This window comes from Penicillium hispanicum (assembly GCF_028827665.1).
Source record: "Penicillium hispanicum strain IBT 35686 chromosome Unknown utg000007l_segment0_segment0, whole genome shotgun sequence".
Taxonomy (NCBI): domain Eukaryota; kingdom Fungi; phylum Ascomycota; class Eurotiomycetes; order Eurotiales; family Aspergillaceae; genus Penicillium; species Penicillium hispanicum.
In genome coordinates, this window is record NW_026623199.1 from 1,248,271 (window position 1) to 1,262,704 (window position 14,434).

The 14,434-nt window shown below is 53.5% G+C and overlaps 6 protein-coding genes across 6 annotated transcripts; 2 read left to right on the forward strand and 4 right to left on the reverse strand.

The window, feature by feature from the left end:
* Nucleotides 1-253: 253 nt before the first annotated feature.
* N7459_008253 (CaiB/BaiF CoA transferase family protein) lies at nt 254-1,446 on the reverse strand (the record flags this gene model as incomplete). Its single annotated transcript, XM_056947421.1, has 2 exons — nt 254-1,335; nt 1,389-1,446. The coding sequence occupies 2 exons, from the start codon at nt 1,444-1,446 to the stop codon at nt 254-256; spliced, it is 1,140 nt and encodes a 379-aa protein (XP_056796931.1).
* A 474-nt stretch (nt 1,447-1,920) lies between these two features.
* N7459_008254 (uncharacterized protein) lies at nt 1,921-2,318 on the reverse strand (the record flags this gene model as incomplete). The annotated part of the gene is made up of 3 exons (XM_056947422.1): nt 1,921-1,970; nt 2,029-2,121; nt 2,186-2,318. 3 exons carry the CDS (start codon nt 2,316-2,318, stop codon nt 1,921-1,923), a joined length of 276 nt encoding a protein of 91 aa, XP_056796932.1.
* Nucleotides 2,319-3,047: 729 nt separating this feature from the next.
* Nucleotides 3,048-6,335, reverse strand: chiA1 (class III chitinase ChiA1; the record flags this gene model as incomplete). The annotated part of the gene is made up of 3 exons (XM_056947423.1): nt 3,048-5,689; nt 5,742-6,165; nt 6,231-6,335. The coding sequence occupies 3 exons, from the start codon at nt 6,333-6,335 to the stop codon at nt 3,048-3,050; spliced, it is 3,171 nt and encodes a 1,056-aa protein (XP_056796933.1).
* Nucleotides 6,336-8,051: 1,716 nt separating this feature from the next.
* easM (cytochrome P450 monooxygenase easM) lies at nt 8,052-9,843 on the reverse strand (the record flags this gene model as incomplete). Its single annotated transcript, XM_056947424.1, has 6 exons — nt 8,052-8,488; nt 8,547-9,149; nt 9,197-9,265; nt 9,322-9,538; nt 9,628-9,716; nt 9,810-9,843. 6 exons carry the CDS (start codon nt 9,841-9,843, stop codon nt 8,052-8,054), a joined length of 1,449 nt encoding a protein of 482 aa, XP_056796934.1.
* A 1,529-nt stretch (nt 9,844-11,372) lies between these two features.
* Nucleotides 11,373-11,819, forward strand: N7459_008257 (uncharacterized protein; the record flags this gene model as incomplete). Its single annotated transcript, XM_056947425.1, has 1 exon — nt 11,373-11,819. The coding sequence occupies one exon, from the start codon at nt 11,373-11,375 to the stop codon at nt 11,817-11,819; it is 447 nt and encodes a 148-aa protein (XP_056796935.1).
* Nucleotides 11,820-12,049: 230 nt separating this feature from the next.
* N7459_008258 (uncharacterized protein) lies at nt 12,050-14,047 on the forward strand (the record flags this gene model as incomplete). The annotated part of the gene is made up of 3 exons (XM_056947426.1): nt 12,050-12,232; nt 12,283-12,560; nt 12,619-14,047. The coding sequence occupies 3 exons, from the start codon at nt 12,050-12,052 to the stop codon at nt 14,045-14,047; spliced, it is 1,890 nt and encodes a 629-aa protein (XP_056796936.1).
* Nucleotides 14,048-14,434: the final 387 nt, after the last annotated feature.

Genomic DNA, 14,434 nt, shown 5'->3' on the forward strand with positions numbered 1-14,434 from the left:
TCAGGCACGACGTCCCAGACGCTTGCGGTGCTTGCAGTAGGCGCGGATCCTTACCGCGTCGAGAGTTGAAGGTTAACGTTTCTACAGGACGGACTCGATACTCCGAGGGTTCAGCCTGAACCATTGCAGTACAATCAGTCAAGTAATACAGAGTTAAAATGCATGTCCGGCGGAAGCGCGGGAGATCCTGGCATCCTGAGATCCACTTCGGTCGATCGCATCGTCCTCATCCGACTGGCTATGTCTCGCAGCCTCACAGCTTCGCCTTGTCACCCACCGACTCCAGTGCGCCGTCTTTCCGAACAACAAAATCCCTCCGGGGCTCCCATCCCATCCACGCCCGCAAGGTCTCCTCCCCGCCGTCGCCAGCTACGAGCCCGCCACCACTCCAGCCACCGTCCTCCGCCGTGAACGGCACACCCGGCGTCCGAGACAGATGGACCGCCGGCCGCTGGTCATACCCGGCCGCCTGGAGCTCACTCTGCTCGAAGACGGGGGTGGCGCAGGCATCGGCACCGTCGAAAACAGCCTCCCACTCGGCGCGGGTCTTCTCCCGGAACCGCCGCGTAAATATCTCCCGCAAGGCTGGCCAATTGTCGCGGTCCTCGCGCGCCGGCAGAGCCTCCGCCTCCAGCCCCAGTCCCCGCAGCAACGCCGCGTAGAACTGCGGCTCGAGCGCGCCGACGGCGAAGTACTTCCCCGCATCCTTCGTCTCGTAGGTATCGTAGTAGGGGCATCCGCCATCCAGCAGATTCTGGCCGCGCGGCCCGTTCCACGCCGGGCCCTGGCGGGCGAGTCGGGGCATGGTGGCTAAGTAGGCCGACCCGTCGACCATGTTCGCTTCCACGACCTGCCCGCGGCCGGTGTGTGCGCGCGAGAGCAACGCCAGCAGAATGCCCAGGACGCACATTGCACCGCCGCCCGCGAAGTCGCCCACGATGTTCCCCGGCGCGTAGGGCTTGTCCCCGGCGCGTCCCAGCATGGACAGCACGCCGGAGACGGCGATGTAGTTGATGTCGTGGCCGGCCATGTCCTTGTACTTCCCATCGCGCCGGAACCCCGTCATGCGCGCGACGATCAGCCGTGGGTTGTGCTTGAGAAGGACGTCGGTGGGGGACAGACCGAGGCGCTCAAGGACGCCCGGGCGGAAGGGATCGATGAGGATATCCGCGGCCGTGAGGAGACGCAGTAGCATGTCGCGCGACGGCCCGGCGCGCAGGTCGAGTGTGATGGACGACTTGTGTCTGGTGAGTTGGTCACCGCTGACGGCTTTGGGTCGATCAATGCGGAGCACCGAGGCGCCGTAGTCGGCGAGAAGAAGACCGGCGAATGGGCCTACGGCGATGCGTTAGTAGGACGCGGTAGATCGCAGTGTCGAGGAGGAATACCTGGAGCAAGGCCTGCGAGCTCAACCACTCGAATGCCCTTGAGTGGAGGCGCAGACATTGTCGTGGGGTTGGAGAGGGAAAGAGTTCTTTGAAGGCGTTAATCCTGTGACATTGATCGAGCGGTTCTCGCAACCGAGGTCCGGGGTTGCCAGTGCGGGGAGCCGGCAGCTGTCAAACTTAATCGAATTCACAGTTCGAAGAGATTCAATTGGATGTCGGATTTAGGGTGGTGGGACACTATGCTGCGAGGTCAACGGCCACTTGACAACGTACAGCATGGGTACAGATGGAGTGGAAGATCTTGAATTTGAACGGTAGGCGGATGTATAAAATACGAGGCAATTCACTGCATGAGACCTTTGAACCTATAGGGACTTTTCAACATATGAGGTCGTCGCATCGTGATTCATTTCCATAATTATTACTCGCACGCAAGAATCGCCAATTGCCTGAAATGCGACATCGATCAACACGGGGGCGACTGCGTTGTTGCTCGCTCATGATATCCACAGGACCATCCCAATCCATCTCCTCACGCCTTGTAATCATCTTGATGACGAACAGTGGTCTCGGCAGACCCATCTATTGTGGGTATGAGTGGTGAGCAGCTTGCAATCATGAGTACGAGATCTCTACTCACCATCATTCACATCGGGATGGGTGCCACACTGTCGGGCCTTTTCTGAATTTTGACGTTTCTTCAGCGATCCATGGTCGGGCTCGTCATTATATCCTGTATAGCGCAGTGTGCTCGTATAAGACAGCTCTCGGCGTGGATACACAGAGCACACACTTACCATCATTTACGTCAGGATGGGTGCTGCGCTGGTGGACTTTTTCTGAATTTTGAAGTTGTTTCATGGATTGGTGGCCAGACTCGCTGCCGTGCCTATCCAAGTTCATTTGGCTCATATCCACATTTCCCGACATGGTCGTCGAGGTCGTTGAGGTGAAAAGGAGAGCGTTTGTTTTCTTAACGTCGGGAGGGGAAACGAAGATGACGTATGAGGACAATCCGACTACTTATGTAACCAACTACATATTTCCAAGATTTCCAAGTGTACCTTGGTACTAACTAACTATAGATAGTCAACTGATAACTCAATAGCGATGGCGATTGGTCGGAAATCCAAGGTTAGCAGCCTCAGATCCAGAACCGTCCTTCCAATATTAGTGTCACAATACTCGTACGAGTGGCTTCCATGGCTATACTTCAGCCTTATGGGAGAGAAATGTGCCGCAATTAGATTGATTGATGGTTCTTCTGCGACAACATGATGACCGAGTACATTGCCTAGCTGTGCGGGCGAAGAGATAAATTATTGGCAACAAGCCAAGGCGAAGGATCAAGAATGCTGAACAGTCGAATCAAATGAAAGCTTAGTGAGAACACGATTAAATAAAATTGGAATAGATTTTACAGGGCTCGTATTGATATTCAAGGAGTGGCATCGTGAAGGGATCAAAATATTATGGTTCGTAGAATAAATCACTCCACCAAACTAGGACCTTGATACGTCCTCGTGAGGTAAGAGATCGGAGAAAGAATTGGAAAACGTGGGTAAATCTCATAAAACACATACACAATCGCTCACGGTACTGGGTGTTGCGCTATGCTAGGTGGATGCATCATTGGGGAGGGGGATTCCATGCTGGGCTTCACATCAGCACGGCTGCAGACACCATGATAGCGAGAGCGACGCTGGAGAGGCTGGCCATTCCGAAGGCGCTGGAAGCCCCGTTGTAGGCCGGGGCAACGCTTTCTGGAGTACCACTGGGAGCACCACTGGAAGAGCTGCTGGAAGAGCTGCTGGAGGCTGCTGAGGCTGCGGGAACAGTGCTTGTGGTGGAAGGATAGATCGAGAACGATGGCGTCTGAGTGACTGGACGCACACTGCTAGTCCCAGAGCCCAGACCCTTGGAAGAGGACTGGGGCGGGATCACCAAGGTAGAGTGGCTAGTGGTAGGCTTGGAAAGACCACTAGGTCCAGACCCTTCGCTCTCTCCACTGGAGACTCCGGCGGGAGCTGTAGAAGTAGCCGTGGACACGGAAGCAGGAGCCATGTAAGGCACAGTGAGCGTGACAGTGGAGCCAGTGACGCCACAATCCTTGCAGAAGCTGACGGTGGTGGTCCATGTCTCCGTCCATGTCTCTGTGGTAGGTGCCAAGGAAGTCACAGATGTCGTACCGGGAGAGGCCGTCTCGAGCGCCGTGGTAGGGTTGGGCAGCGTGAGAGTGACGGTAGTCGGAGTTGCGGCGCAATGTGTGCACACGGTCACGGTAGTGGTCCAGCCTTCAGGGATTGATGCGGTTGTGGTGGCCTCGCCGGAAGGAGGAGCAGTAACTGTAGCAGCAGCGGCCGAGGTCTGTTCAGGGCAGATGTAGGTGGTCATCGTAGTCGTGATGGTGGTGAAACCAGTGGGACAGATGCTAGTGTACGAAGTAACAATGACAGTCGTGATGGTCTCTGGCACAGAAGAACTGGGGGTCGAAGTCACCAGTGGGGTGGGCGTGACGAGATGGGTGACGGTGATAGATGCACTCTCAGTCGGCTGCGGCTTGTCAATTGACCCAGTCCCAGTGGATGTTTCTTGGCTGATTGACCCGGACTCAGTGGATTGTCTAGCGCCAGGACCGCCGGTGGTGGAAGACGAAACATTGGAGTCGGAAGAAGATGACGCAGTAACACCGCTGCCGGAAGTAATCCCACTGGACACGGAGACAGCACTCGAGGTGGAAACCGAGGTGGATGATTCGGTGCTCAGCTCAGGTACGCCCGTGGAGCTAGACAGCGAAGTGCGTGTTATCCGAGTGCGAGAAGGTCCTCTGGATGAGAGAGACAAGCTCGATACAGTCGAGGTGACCGTTGGCAGCCCAGAAGACAGGGAAGTCAGCGAAAGAGTAGTCGAGGTAGAGCTTGAAGAGGCCCCGTGGGAAATAGAGTGAGAAGACGACGCGTGGGAGGAGCTACCGGGGGTCTGCGTGGTGGACTGTGCTGGCAAGATACTCGAGGCGGAGATCGATGAGCTGCCGTGGGAGTGCATCGGACGAGAAGAAGATTGACTAGACGCGCCACCAGGCTTGTGTGTGGATTTGGTAGGCAAAGAGAATGAGCTTGACGGTCTTGTGACAGTGGAGGAGCCCGGTAAAGCCGAAAGGATTGTAGAGATGGCGCTCTTAGATGTCGTCGCACTAGGAGCAACGCTTGGTTTGGTGGAGGGCGTCTTTACAGTGCTGGATGAAACAGTCGAGGACATCATGGAGGTATGTGACAGGGACCCACGAGAAATGCTTGATGCTTTTCCACCGGGAGAGACACTGGATCCACTTGAAGACGCCTTCGTGCTGCTGGATGCCACAGTAGTAGAAGGCAGAGACACATGGGAAGTGCCAGAGAGAGCCTTCGAGCTGGACGAGATAGAGCTGGGAGTCACAACAGAGACCGACGAGACGCTGGAGCTCGATGTTCTCCCACTGGTCGAAACACTTGGTCTACCTGAAGACGCCTGTGTAGTGCTGGATGAGACAGTCGCTGACGAGGGAATCGAAGACGACCAAGACATTTGGGAAGTGCCGGAAGGAATCACCGAACTGGAGGCAGCCAAGCTAGAAGTCGCAACCGAGTGCGAAGAAATGCTGGAGCTCGACGTAATGGCAGTGGTGGAGGGAGCAGCCGAGCTCGAGGAGCTCACAGCCGAGCTGGAGTGCACCAGGCTTGAGGTCACTGAAGAGGTCGAAGAGGCGACACTACTCGGGAGCTGCGACGTCGAGCTGGGGACAATAGTCGAAGAATGCGAGGAAGTGGCAGGCGGCGGGGGAGGAGGAGCGCATTCGTCGAGGACCTCCTTCATGTGCTGCGTGTAGTCGACGCCGTCGATGACATTGTTCTCCGCAGCCGTGGCTTCCCACACCATGATACCTCCGAAAGTATCGGGGTATCGACCCATGTACTCCTCTACCAGGGGCTTGACTTGAGCGGGAGTGACGTAAAAGCCAGCAACTGCAGCCTCAGGAGCTCCAGGTAGACCGACGAAGAGTTTGGCAGCAGGGTTGGCGCTGTTTTGGATGACTTGCACCCACGCATCGTAGCTGAAATCCCCAGTTCCATTGGCATAGTTCGCAGCAGAGCACCCATCCGTGTTGTAGAACTGCACCCAGATGAAGTCGAAGGCGGCGTGGTTGATGGCCCATCCTAGCTGTGGATCGGGGATTTGGCATTGTGGAGCGCCCGAGATGTAGAATCTCTGGTCTGGAAGCTCTTCGAAGTGCTCACGCAGGCGGTTGATCAGGGTGGCATATCCTGCGTACGTCAGTGCATGTCGCATCCGAAAGTCGATGGGGGCATCTCTTACCGAAACCGCCATCGTGTTCGATATCAAAATCAAAGCCATCGACGGAGACGTTCTGGAATGGGCGAGCGTAAAGACCAGAGGCGATAGCATCGGCGTTGTAGGGACCAAACGAATACCACAGGAAGTCGGCAAACCACTCTGCGGTCTCATCGTCCAGAGCCTTGGGGTAGGACGAGTCACCACCGAGAGAAAGCAAGACCTTCTTGCCCATTGCCTGGCAGTAAGGAATGTCTTCCCAGATTTGGTGGCAGCCCGAAAGCAAGCCTGTATCGGGGTAGAATGAGCCATCGCACTGGTTTCCAAAGTTGGAGCCAGGCCATTCTCCGGGAGTCTCGGGGAAAGTGTTGATGAACCCAAGGTTGACAATATCCATTGAGGTCTGCTCACAGAAATGGCTGAGACGAGGCTGGTATGCACCTTGGCCCTGATCCAGAGTCAGTCAAGGGTTTTCTGAGGCGTGGGTGATAGAAAGATAATAGAAAATCTTACATAGTAGACCGCAACATTCGTACTCAAGTTAGCATCAAATGCCATAGAAGTTGAGGCAAGGGCTGACAAGAACCCCGCCGTAGCGAAAGTCTTGATCGAGGACATCTTGGAAGCAAATAAGACAGGGCAGCCAAGATGGCAAAAGAGTGACAGGGCTGTTTGCCGGAATCGTTTGTTAAAGAAGGGACGCAGACAAAGGTCTGCTTGGGCACTCAACGAGCGAGAGTGGAAGCGGAAATCTTCGAGAGCCTTTCTGAAATCAAGAGAAGGCGAACCCAGATTAATAGGACTACGGTTAGACGGAACAGTCTCGGAGGCTTCAGGCACACTCGCCTCTAGCAGCACCCAGCACGAAAGGGTCCAGCACACTAGCCGATAGACTGGCTAATGAAAAGCCATGGCCGTAGATCTGGATGGAGACAACTCTAGTCACTGCAACCAGGGTACCTGATGGGTATGTTGGCTCACGCAGTTTGTGCCCACTTGCAAGTCCCTCCATATCATTAGCACAGCAGGCCCAGCAGCTAGAGGACACCGTTAAACTTTCAGAGCCTCACCCAGAGTCCCTGAACTCATAGACCCGCCACCTGCTTGATTATGCATCTTTGGTATGAGATTCGTCCATAACCACCGGTGTCAAATGCAGCAACAGGCAGGGAATTTCTTCCCGAGTGTGGGCCGAATTGTACTATATTAGCGCCTGCATTGGCCTCATCTTCCAGCAAGAGCCGCATCGAGAGAGGCTCAAGAGCCTAGGGACCCTAGCGAGCGAGTCATCTCAGGGTCCATCCAGAAAGCTAAAGAGCGCTAAGCTGACTGGTTCCTGTGGAGCAACGATGCGTGGTGCTTCACACGGAACAGGCCAGACTTGCTTCTATCCCCCCATGGGACACTCAGTAGGTATTTGCTGAACACCATGCAGCTGCTTAAGCCGTGATGACAATCTCAATCAAGTTTTACTGACAATTCTGGCATCTGTGTTGGTGAAAATTGACGAGGCGACGGCAAATGAGGAGATGGTCGAAAGCAGGCTTGAGTGTAGCGCGGGCGCTAGAAATCCCAGGAACGCCAATCAGCATCTCCAGCCACCTTCATCCTCTCCCTCCCATCCACTTTGTCGGCACCCACCGGATCATCGCGTCGTTTGCCATCTCGGTTAGAGAAGTCCCTTCTGGCCCTAAGGACTGCTCCGACACATGGAAGGACTGATGCCACGTCGGGTCGGTAGCTAACACGCCACTGACTATCCTTGCCTGTCAGATCTCTTTGCCCCGACTTTAACTCCAGAAAGGAACGATAAACACTGAGCCAACCCAGGCCACCGGTTTGCCTTGCTGATTCAAGTACAATTATGGCCTTAACCAGCAACGACTCGAACCGTGGGAGCAGTGGAGATCCAGAATGGCACCTCGTATAGCCATAGCGGATCTCGGGCTCCGCGTACATCTGCCGACAGGGCTCGCTTCGGCCGGACTTGGCGTGAAGCGCAAAGGGCCTAAGCATTTGACTTTGCGAACGCCTTTTGCCTATCTGGGCTTGGTCGACGATGTTTTTCTCCGAGCCATGGAGCGCCGGTCACTAGTGTGGACCGCAGGACCCTCCCGGTTCCAACTCGGCGAAGCCTCTCTCATCATACTTCCCACTTCTGCCTACGCCAACAAGAAACAGGAAAATCAATCTCATTGTGGCTGTCAATGCATGACTATCAACTACAGTGCACACGTACTGTTTCTTCGGGCTCAGGATCGTTCGAAGTCCAACACACATGAAAGAGGTAGGAGGACCGTAAACCCATCTCAGCAACGCGACGACCCAAGACGTCTACCCTGAGATATCGTCGAGAGCGATCTCTTCGCGACGCCGGCGGATCGACACCTTAGCCTCGCCATCAGCCTGCACGGCAAACCCATATCTCCGAGGCTTGGGGACAGAGCCCTCCGCAAGCTTCAAATCATACTTGAGCAGCATATGACACAGGGCAATTTTCATTTCATTAGCCGCGAAGAATCGCCCCGGACAGACATGATTGCCAAGGCCAAATCCGAGGTGCTCGGGCGATGGCGATACCAGTTGAGCGTGATGTTCATGTCCGGGGGTTTGGCGGAGCTTCAAAAAGCGATACGGATCAAAGGTTTCCGGCTGGTCGTAGAACCTGGCATCCCGCATCCAGTCACTCGCCACCAGAAGCGACGTCCCCTTGGCGATGTTGGTCCCGTCCTCAAGTTGAACATCAGTCTCGGCGATACGTCGCAATGACACTGGATCAGCGCTGATCAGCCTCGAGAGTTGCCCCTGGGGTCATGGGAATCGACGAACCGATAGCGAGAGGTTTCAATCGCTGCGATTCCTTCAAAAAACTATCCATCAACTGCAACTTGTACATTGCTGTTTTCCGCCATCCATGTGTCGAAATCACGGAGATTATCTCCTCTCTTAAGGCTGCGACAAGTTCCTCTCGCCCACAGAGGTCGAAAAGCGCCTGTGTCATCATGTCCGAAGTAGTAATGATAGCGGCCAGTGAGAAGGTGAGCTGACTAGCGGCAGGGTCATAAGGAAGGCCTTTGGAAGCTTGTTCCATCCACTCCAGAGCATCGTTGTACTGGGGCAGAGGGACTCCTTTCCTCGAAGCAGATTCCTTGCTCTTCCTTCTCTCTTCCAACACCGGGGTGATTATTCTTCTGGCTTGGAGAAGATCTTGCCTGACCTTTCGACAGGACTGCAAAAATAGAGCCACGACTGGACGAGTTATGTAAGGCCATAGTCGGAGCTCCTCGCCTGCCCTCAGAGAGTCGACACTATGGTCAACTGTGATCTGTAGCCATTCGGGGTTTCGACAGATTTGGTCGCCCAAGAAGACTCTGGAAGACAACTGAGCAACTATGCTCTGAATAGTCGGCTTCAGAGGAAGATCATGCCAGTCTGGATCATTCGTTAGAGAGAACTATGTACTGTAGGTAATTGCTGACCTAAATTATCACCCCAGTTCTTCTGCAGTGCTAGCGAAACCTCCTCCGAGAGTGGCTTTGCAATACCTCCTAGGTATGACTCAGCCAAAGAAGGCCATCAGTAGGCTTATCTAGGGATGACCTACCAAGCGCTCGTGTTAACTCTATGCGCACCGCATTTTGAAAAGCATGGGCGGCGGCTGAGAACTGTTTGAACGCATCGAATCCTTTGATATGAGTATGGTTTTCAGAACTAATGACCCTGCTGAAGCTCAAGGCTGGATGCCGAGAAATTTCACTGGTATATTTTGGTGACAGAACGGTTTTGTAGCCATTATCACTGAGAAGTTGGAAAGTATCAGACTAAGGGACAGGTTATCGCGTCCTACAGTCAGCACGGGGAGTACAGGCAATAGCAAACCAGCTCCTCCAGAATTATGGGTATTATGTACCTTAGATAGGCCGGCTTTGATCAAGCTTGAAGCATCGGTGAGATAGCGGTTCACGGCTTTTGAAGCGTAGACCTGGAACAGTCTCCAAGCTATGATTTTATACAGAAGTAGCCCGAGTGGTAGTGAACAAAACAGAATCAAGGAACTGAGAGCCAACCCTCGAAATGACCGAGCTGACTCACTCCAGGCGGTACTGTGAGGCGAAATCGAAAGCATATTGTCTTTCAAGAGGTGGCTGAAAGACTAGGGTAGAACGAAGGAGACCTCATGATTCTACCAAACGCTCTTATACTTCACCCTCTTCAAGATGTCAGTTCAGTTATACATTGCCTCCGTGCATAGTTATTCCCCGATGAATTCATAAGTCCGGAAATAGGGCCTTTTTGGGACTTCCAGGATGTGTATTACAGATATAACTGGCGGAGCCATTGGCTCTTTAGTTGATAAATTGGCGTAATGCATGACCAAGTGGCAATGTCTGTAGTAACGTTTCACGGGAGGAATGAAATTGATTCATCATTAGAATAACGCCTGGAATGTTTGAAGTGTATTTAGAAATGAAACTAGTGGTCTCGAGCGTCGGCTATTTGAGCATTGAATATCGGTATCAGGATTGTCCCCATCCAGGAGCGAAGCTGCACTTAAAAATTGAAATAGGGAGATGGGCTCAATTTCGCACCCCGGTGTATATTGCTACTCTGGAAGCTTTCGTGTCCCACCTTTGCAGTCAAACATGTCAGGGTGTTGCGTGGTAGTATGATTCCTTGTGTCACTTTCCCAACATCTTTGGCGACTACAACATCCAGAAGCCAGCCCAGCATAGAATCCTCTTCCAAAAACCAAGTGGGGTATAATCTAAGTCGGTCAGTCTATTATGAGACCTTTTCAAGGTTTACACCTAGTATGATCATTCAGTTGGAAGAGTATAGGGTTGGGCAGGTGGAACTACCATGATCCCCCTGCCTAGGTAGACATTTCCACTTTCATTCGACGGAGCAGAGTTACTTTTTCTGTGATCAATCAGGACGAAGGCGTGAAAAAAGCCTAACACTTTCCATTCCTTCGTGTGCTAGTCGATAATGGTTTCCAGCTAGGATTAAAGCCAATGGTTCGACCTTGACCCGATACCATGGCCCATTAGTTGTGAATAGCTTGTTCCTTACGTGTACCGTGTCCATGACTTCCAAATACCAATTCCTATGGGTGCAATGTGATGTTCTCAACAAACCAAAAGATTGAGTTCCCCAGTGGTGACCATATGTCCCTAGTGAACCCGACTAGTGCCGTGGATCAAGGCGAGGTCAGGGAGCAATTTGACTTGGTTTTCTTAGGTACATATGTGACACTAATTGGAAGTGGATATGCCTATTCCTGTTGGTAACAAATGAGGCCCCGCTAGATCAAGTTTTCGTCTTCCTCGAATCAGAGCCAGTGTTCAGATGGCGGCGTGAGAAGATTGAGATATCCCGGCTATGAGATCTAGCGATCGTTCGACACGCGACCCAGGAGTTGCCTGAGATGCCATTCCGTTACAGACAAGAGGACCTGCACAATCCAGAGCTTTCAGACATGAAGTTATCAAGGTATGGAGCTCCTGGATGCTCCGGCCTCGTCCCTCGCTGGTGACAGGGTTATCCCTCGTTCCACGTGCAAGCGATTAGATATCGTGAGTCGAAATGTGCGACGCCATGGACAATGGAAGAAAAGAATCATTGACAAATTCTCAAGTGATGAAGATTTAACTGATGGACATTTGTCTGGTGGACAGGAAGATGCGGACAGGAGGAAAGTGGCCGGGCTGGACGTCATCGAGGGGGCTCGCCCTGGCGGACAACCACGCTTTGTTCCTGATCCTGCCTGCACTCCCTCGACAGCAACCCTTCTCCCGTACATTCATCGTCGCACGGATTCTTGCAATTCTCCGAGACGTCCATTCTCAGGGACTGAAACGAACTGACGTCGAGCACGATCTCCAGGGATGCAGCGCCGCAGCCGGGTTGACCAACGACACCCCTGGCTCTGCCTGGGGTCTCTCCACCACGACATTCCAGGAGATCAACCGATGGATTGACCGTTCTTGTCCAGAACGCGACTGGGATTCTTGCCATGCCGGCCCCTCCGGAGGCACATTCCACCCCTCCGCACTTTCGGCGCGTCGACGCGCTCTCACGCCTGGAGGGCGCCTCATTTAATTCCTTTTTGAGTCCGCGGCAGCTCTACACGTCTCGACACATCTTGCGCCTTGCCATTAATGCACTGCTAGCCAGGCTGCCTCTGGGTTGCAGGGTTGTCCGTCGCATTCCTATACTGACCTCGTCGCTATACATGTGGGCTTTTTCTTGCTTGCTTTCTTCCCTCTCGCCCGGCCTTTGAACGACGCCAGCGGCACCTCCGAGCAGCTCACGCGCTCCACGACACAACTATGGCGACTGGATTCTCCCCCAAGCCTCGAAAGGAAGGGACTTGGACGAAATTCGTGATCTTTGTCGCGCTATACTGCCTAATCCTGGAGTCGGTCTTGGAATGTGTGCTTGTACTATTCCTCTATGGCAATCACCAGGTTGATTCCAAGATGACTTTGAGCCTGGTCCTCTCTTTAGTCTCGGTAAGGCGGCCGGTTAATTGTGTATGTACCCAACTCTGATCATCGTCCAGTCATTTCTATCGATACCACTGGTGTCTCTTCAAAGCTTGGTCGCCTGGCAATACAATAAGATTGGGGGCTTTGGCGAGAAGAAGACCGTTCTGCACAATGTCTGCACCTACGTGCTCCGGCTGTCTCTCATGCTGTGGCTAGCCACCAGTGTATCTGGGCTAGTGGTCGCCGCCCAACAAGTATACTGTCTCCCTTCCGGAACTCATGCCAGTTTTTGGCGGGTGGGGTCTAGCTGTGCCTTCCACCGCGCATCGGTGATTGTCTCGGTGGTATCCTTGTGAGTGTGGTACCCTGAGAGATTTGCACATCTCTCCGTGCTGATAAATGGTCCCTAGGGTTACTGTGTGCACTATGTATTGTGCGAGAGAGCTATGTGACCGGCCATATGACGTCTCAATTTTGGGGATCTATAAACGTCGGAAAGCCCTCTGTGATGAGAGCATCTTCTCTGGGCACAGCTGGGATAGTGACGAGACCCTCAAGAACGAAATTCTCAATCTTTGCCGGCAGCACGACGGTAAGGCCGGCGAGGAACCCTGGTTTTCAGATCCTCTGGCCAACAAAGTGCATTGCCACCCCAGCATTCGACATCCTGCACCTGTCCGTTTACGACCTCAACTCCGAGTTAATACCAATCCTGGCTCCGAATATGGGGAGATCACCTCAGGGACTACGGTTTCGCCTGATGACACTCTGCCACGCATATCGCCGGGCGGACACACCCTAGCGAGCGACTTTTACCCGATCTCGCGTACATCAACTGTCATGACTTCCCAGACTGCCTGCGAATCCCGAACACTACTATCTGATTTGCTGGTCCCTAAGGTCCCAACGATCCCGGAACAATATACTAACCACAAAAGGCAAAAGTCATCGCTCTCTTCTCTGCGGCGCTTCCTTCCCAAGTCCTTCCCATTGTCTCTGCCCTTGTCATCAGACCCGCAGATTCGCGCCTTGGCTGATCCCAACACTGCCTCGGACGTTGAGAAGCAGGTTGTGACCTGTGTTTCAAAGAATGCGTCTGCCTCAACGGCGGTCAAGGAGATTCCTGCTGTTGAAGAGCCGAGCACTGCGTCGACATCTAATCAAGCCCCGGAAGTTGGCACGGCTGCAAGTCAAAGCACGTCTCCCAAACCCGATGGCCATCGTCGCACAATAACCATGAACTCCGCCGATGCTCCAGAAGTGGTTCCATCAGTACCCGCCGAGCCAGCCAAGGTTCGTCGATCTCAAACGGCATGCCTCACAGCGCCAGCGCGATCCATCTACCACCCACACCATCCAAACCCGCGGAAATACTCCTTGTCATGCAGACAGAACTCGGCAATCTTGCCATTGCACGTCGAGCCTCTGAGACGAACCCCTTCGCGTCGAGCCAGTATCATACAACCCCCCGTCCGCAGCCGCTCATACCAATTTGACCCGGCACGAATCCCTCGTCACACCCAAAGCCAGTACCACCCACACTGGTACCCCCCACCTCGACGCCGGGCCAGCCAACCGATCTTCGACCCTAGTCATGCCATCCCTCCCATGCCGCGACGTCATGACGTCGAGGTGATTTACCCCAGTACTCGACGCGCCCGGAGCAGCACCCACGGCGGCCCAAGTGGCCCTTTGAGCTGCATCATGGAGTCGGCATCTACCCCACGGGCGTCTGTCGACGAGACCCAACTTGCTTCGGCCAAATCCGAAGCGTCTCGCAATGTGATTGACCAGATGACGTACCGTGGTGCCAATCGTACCAGTCTGAGCTTTTATTGAAACCTCTATAATACCCAGTCCTCGTTGTCTGCAGGCCAGGCCCTTTTCTTCTTGGTATTGTTTAGCTTTAGAGCCACATGGTGGTATTGGAATGAGATTTGCGCTCTGGTGATGATCACGCTTGTATACCAGCATCTGATGTGTTTCGCGGATTTTTGCTATTCAGTCGCCCTTTGATACCAGTTTTTATATCGCAGTTATCATTACTCTCAGAAAAAACAGACGATGGGTTCGATTAATGACCATATTTCCAATTTGACGCCGAGAGCCACAGAGCCTGACACCAAAAGAGTAATGCAAAATACACCAGAACCACCAGCCCTGATTACACGCAGAAACCATACGCCTGCAGTCGACCCTCCAAATTCGCAGATTCAATACAAGATG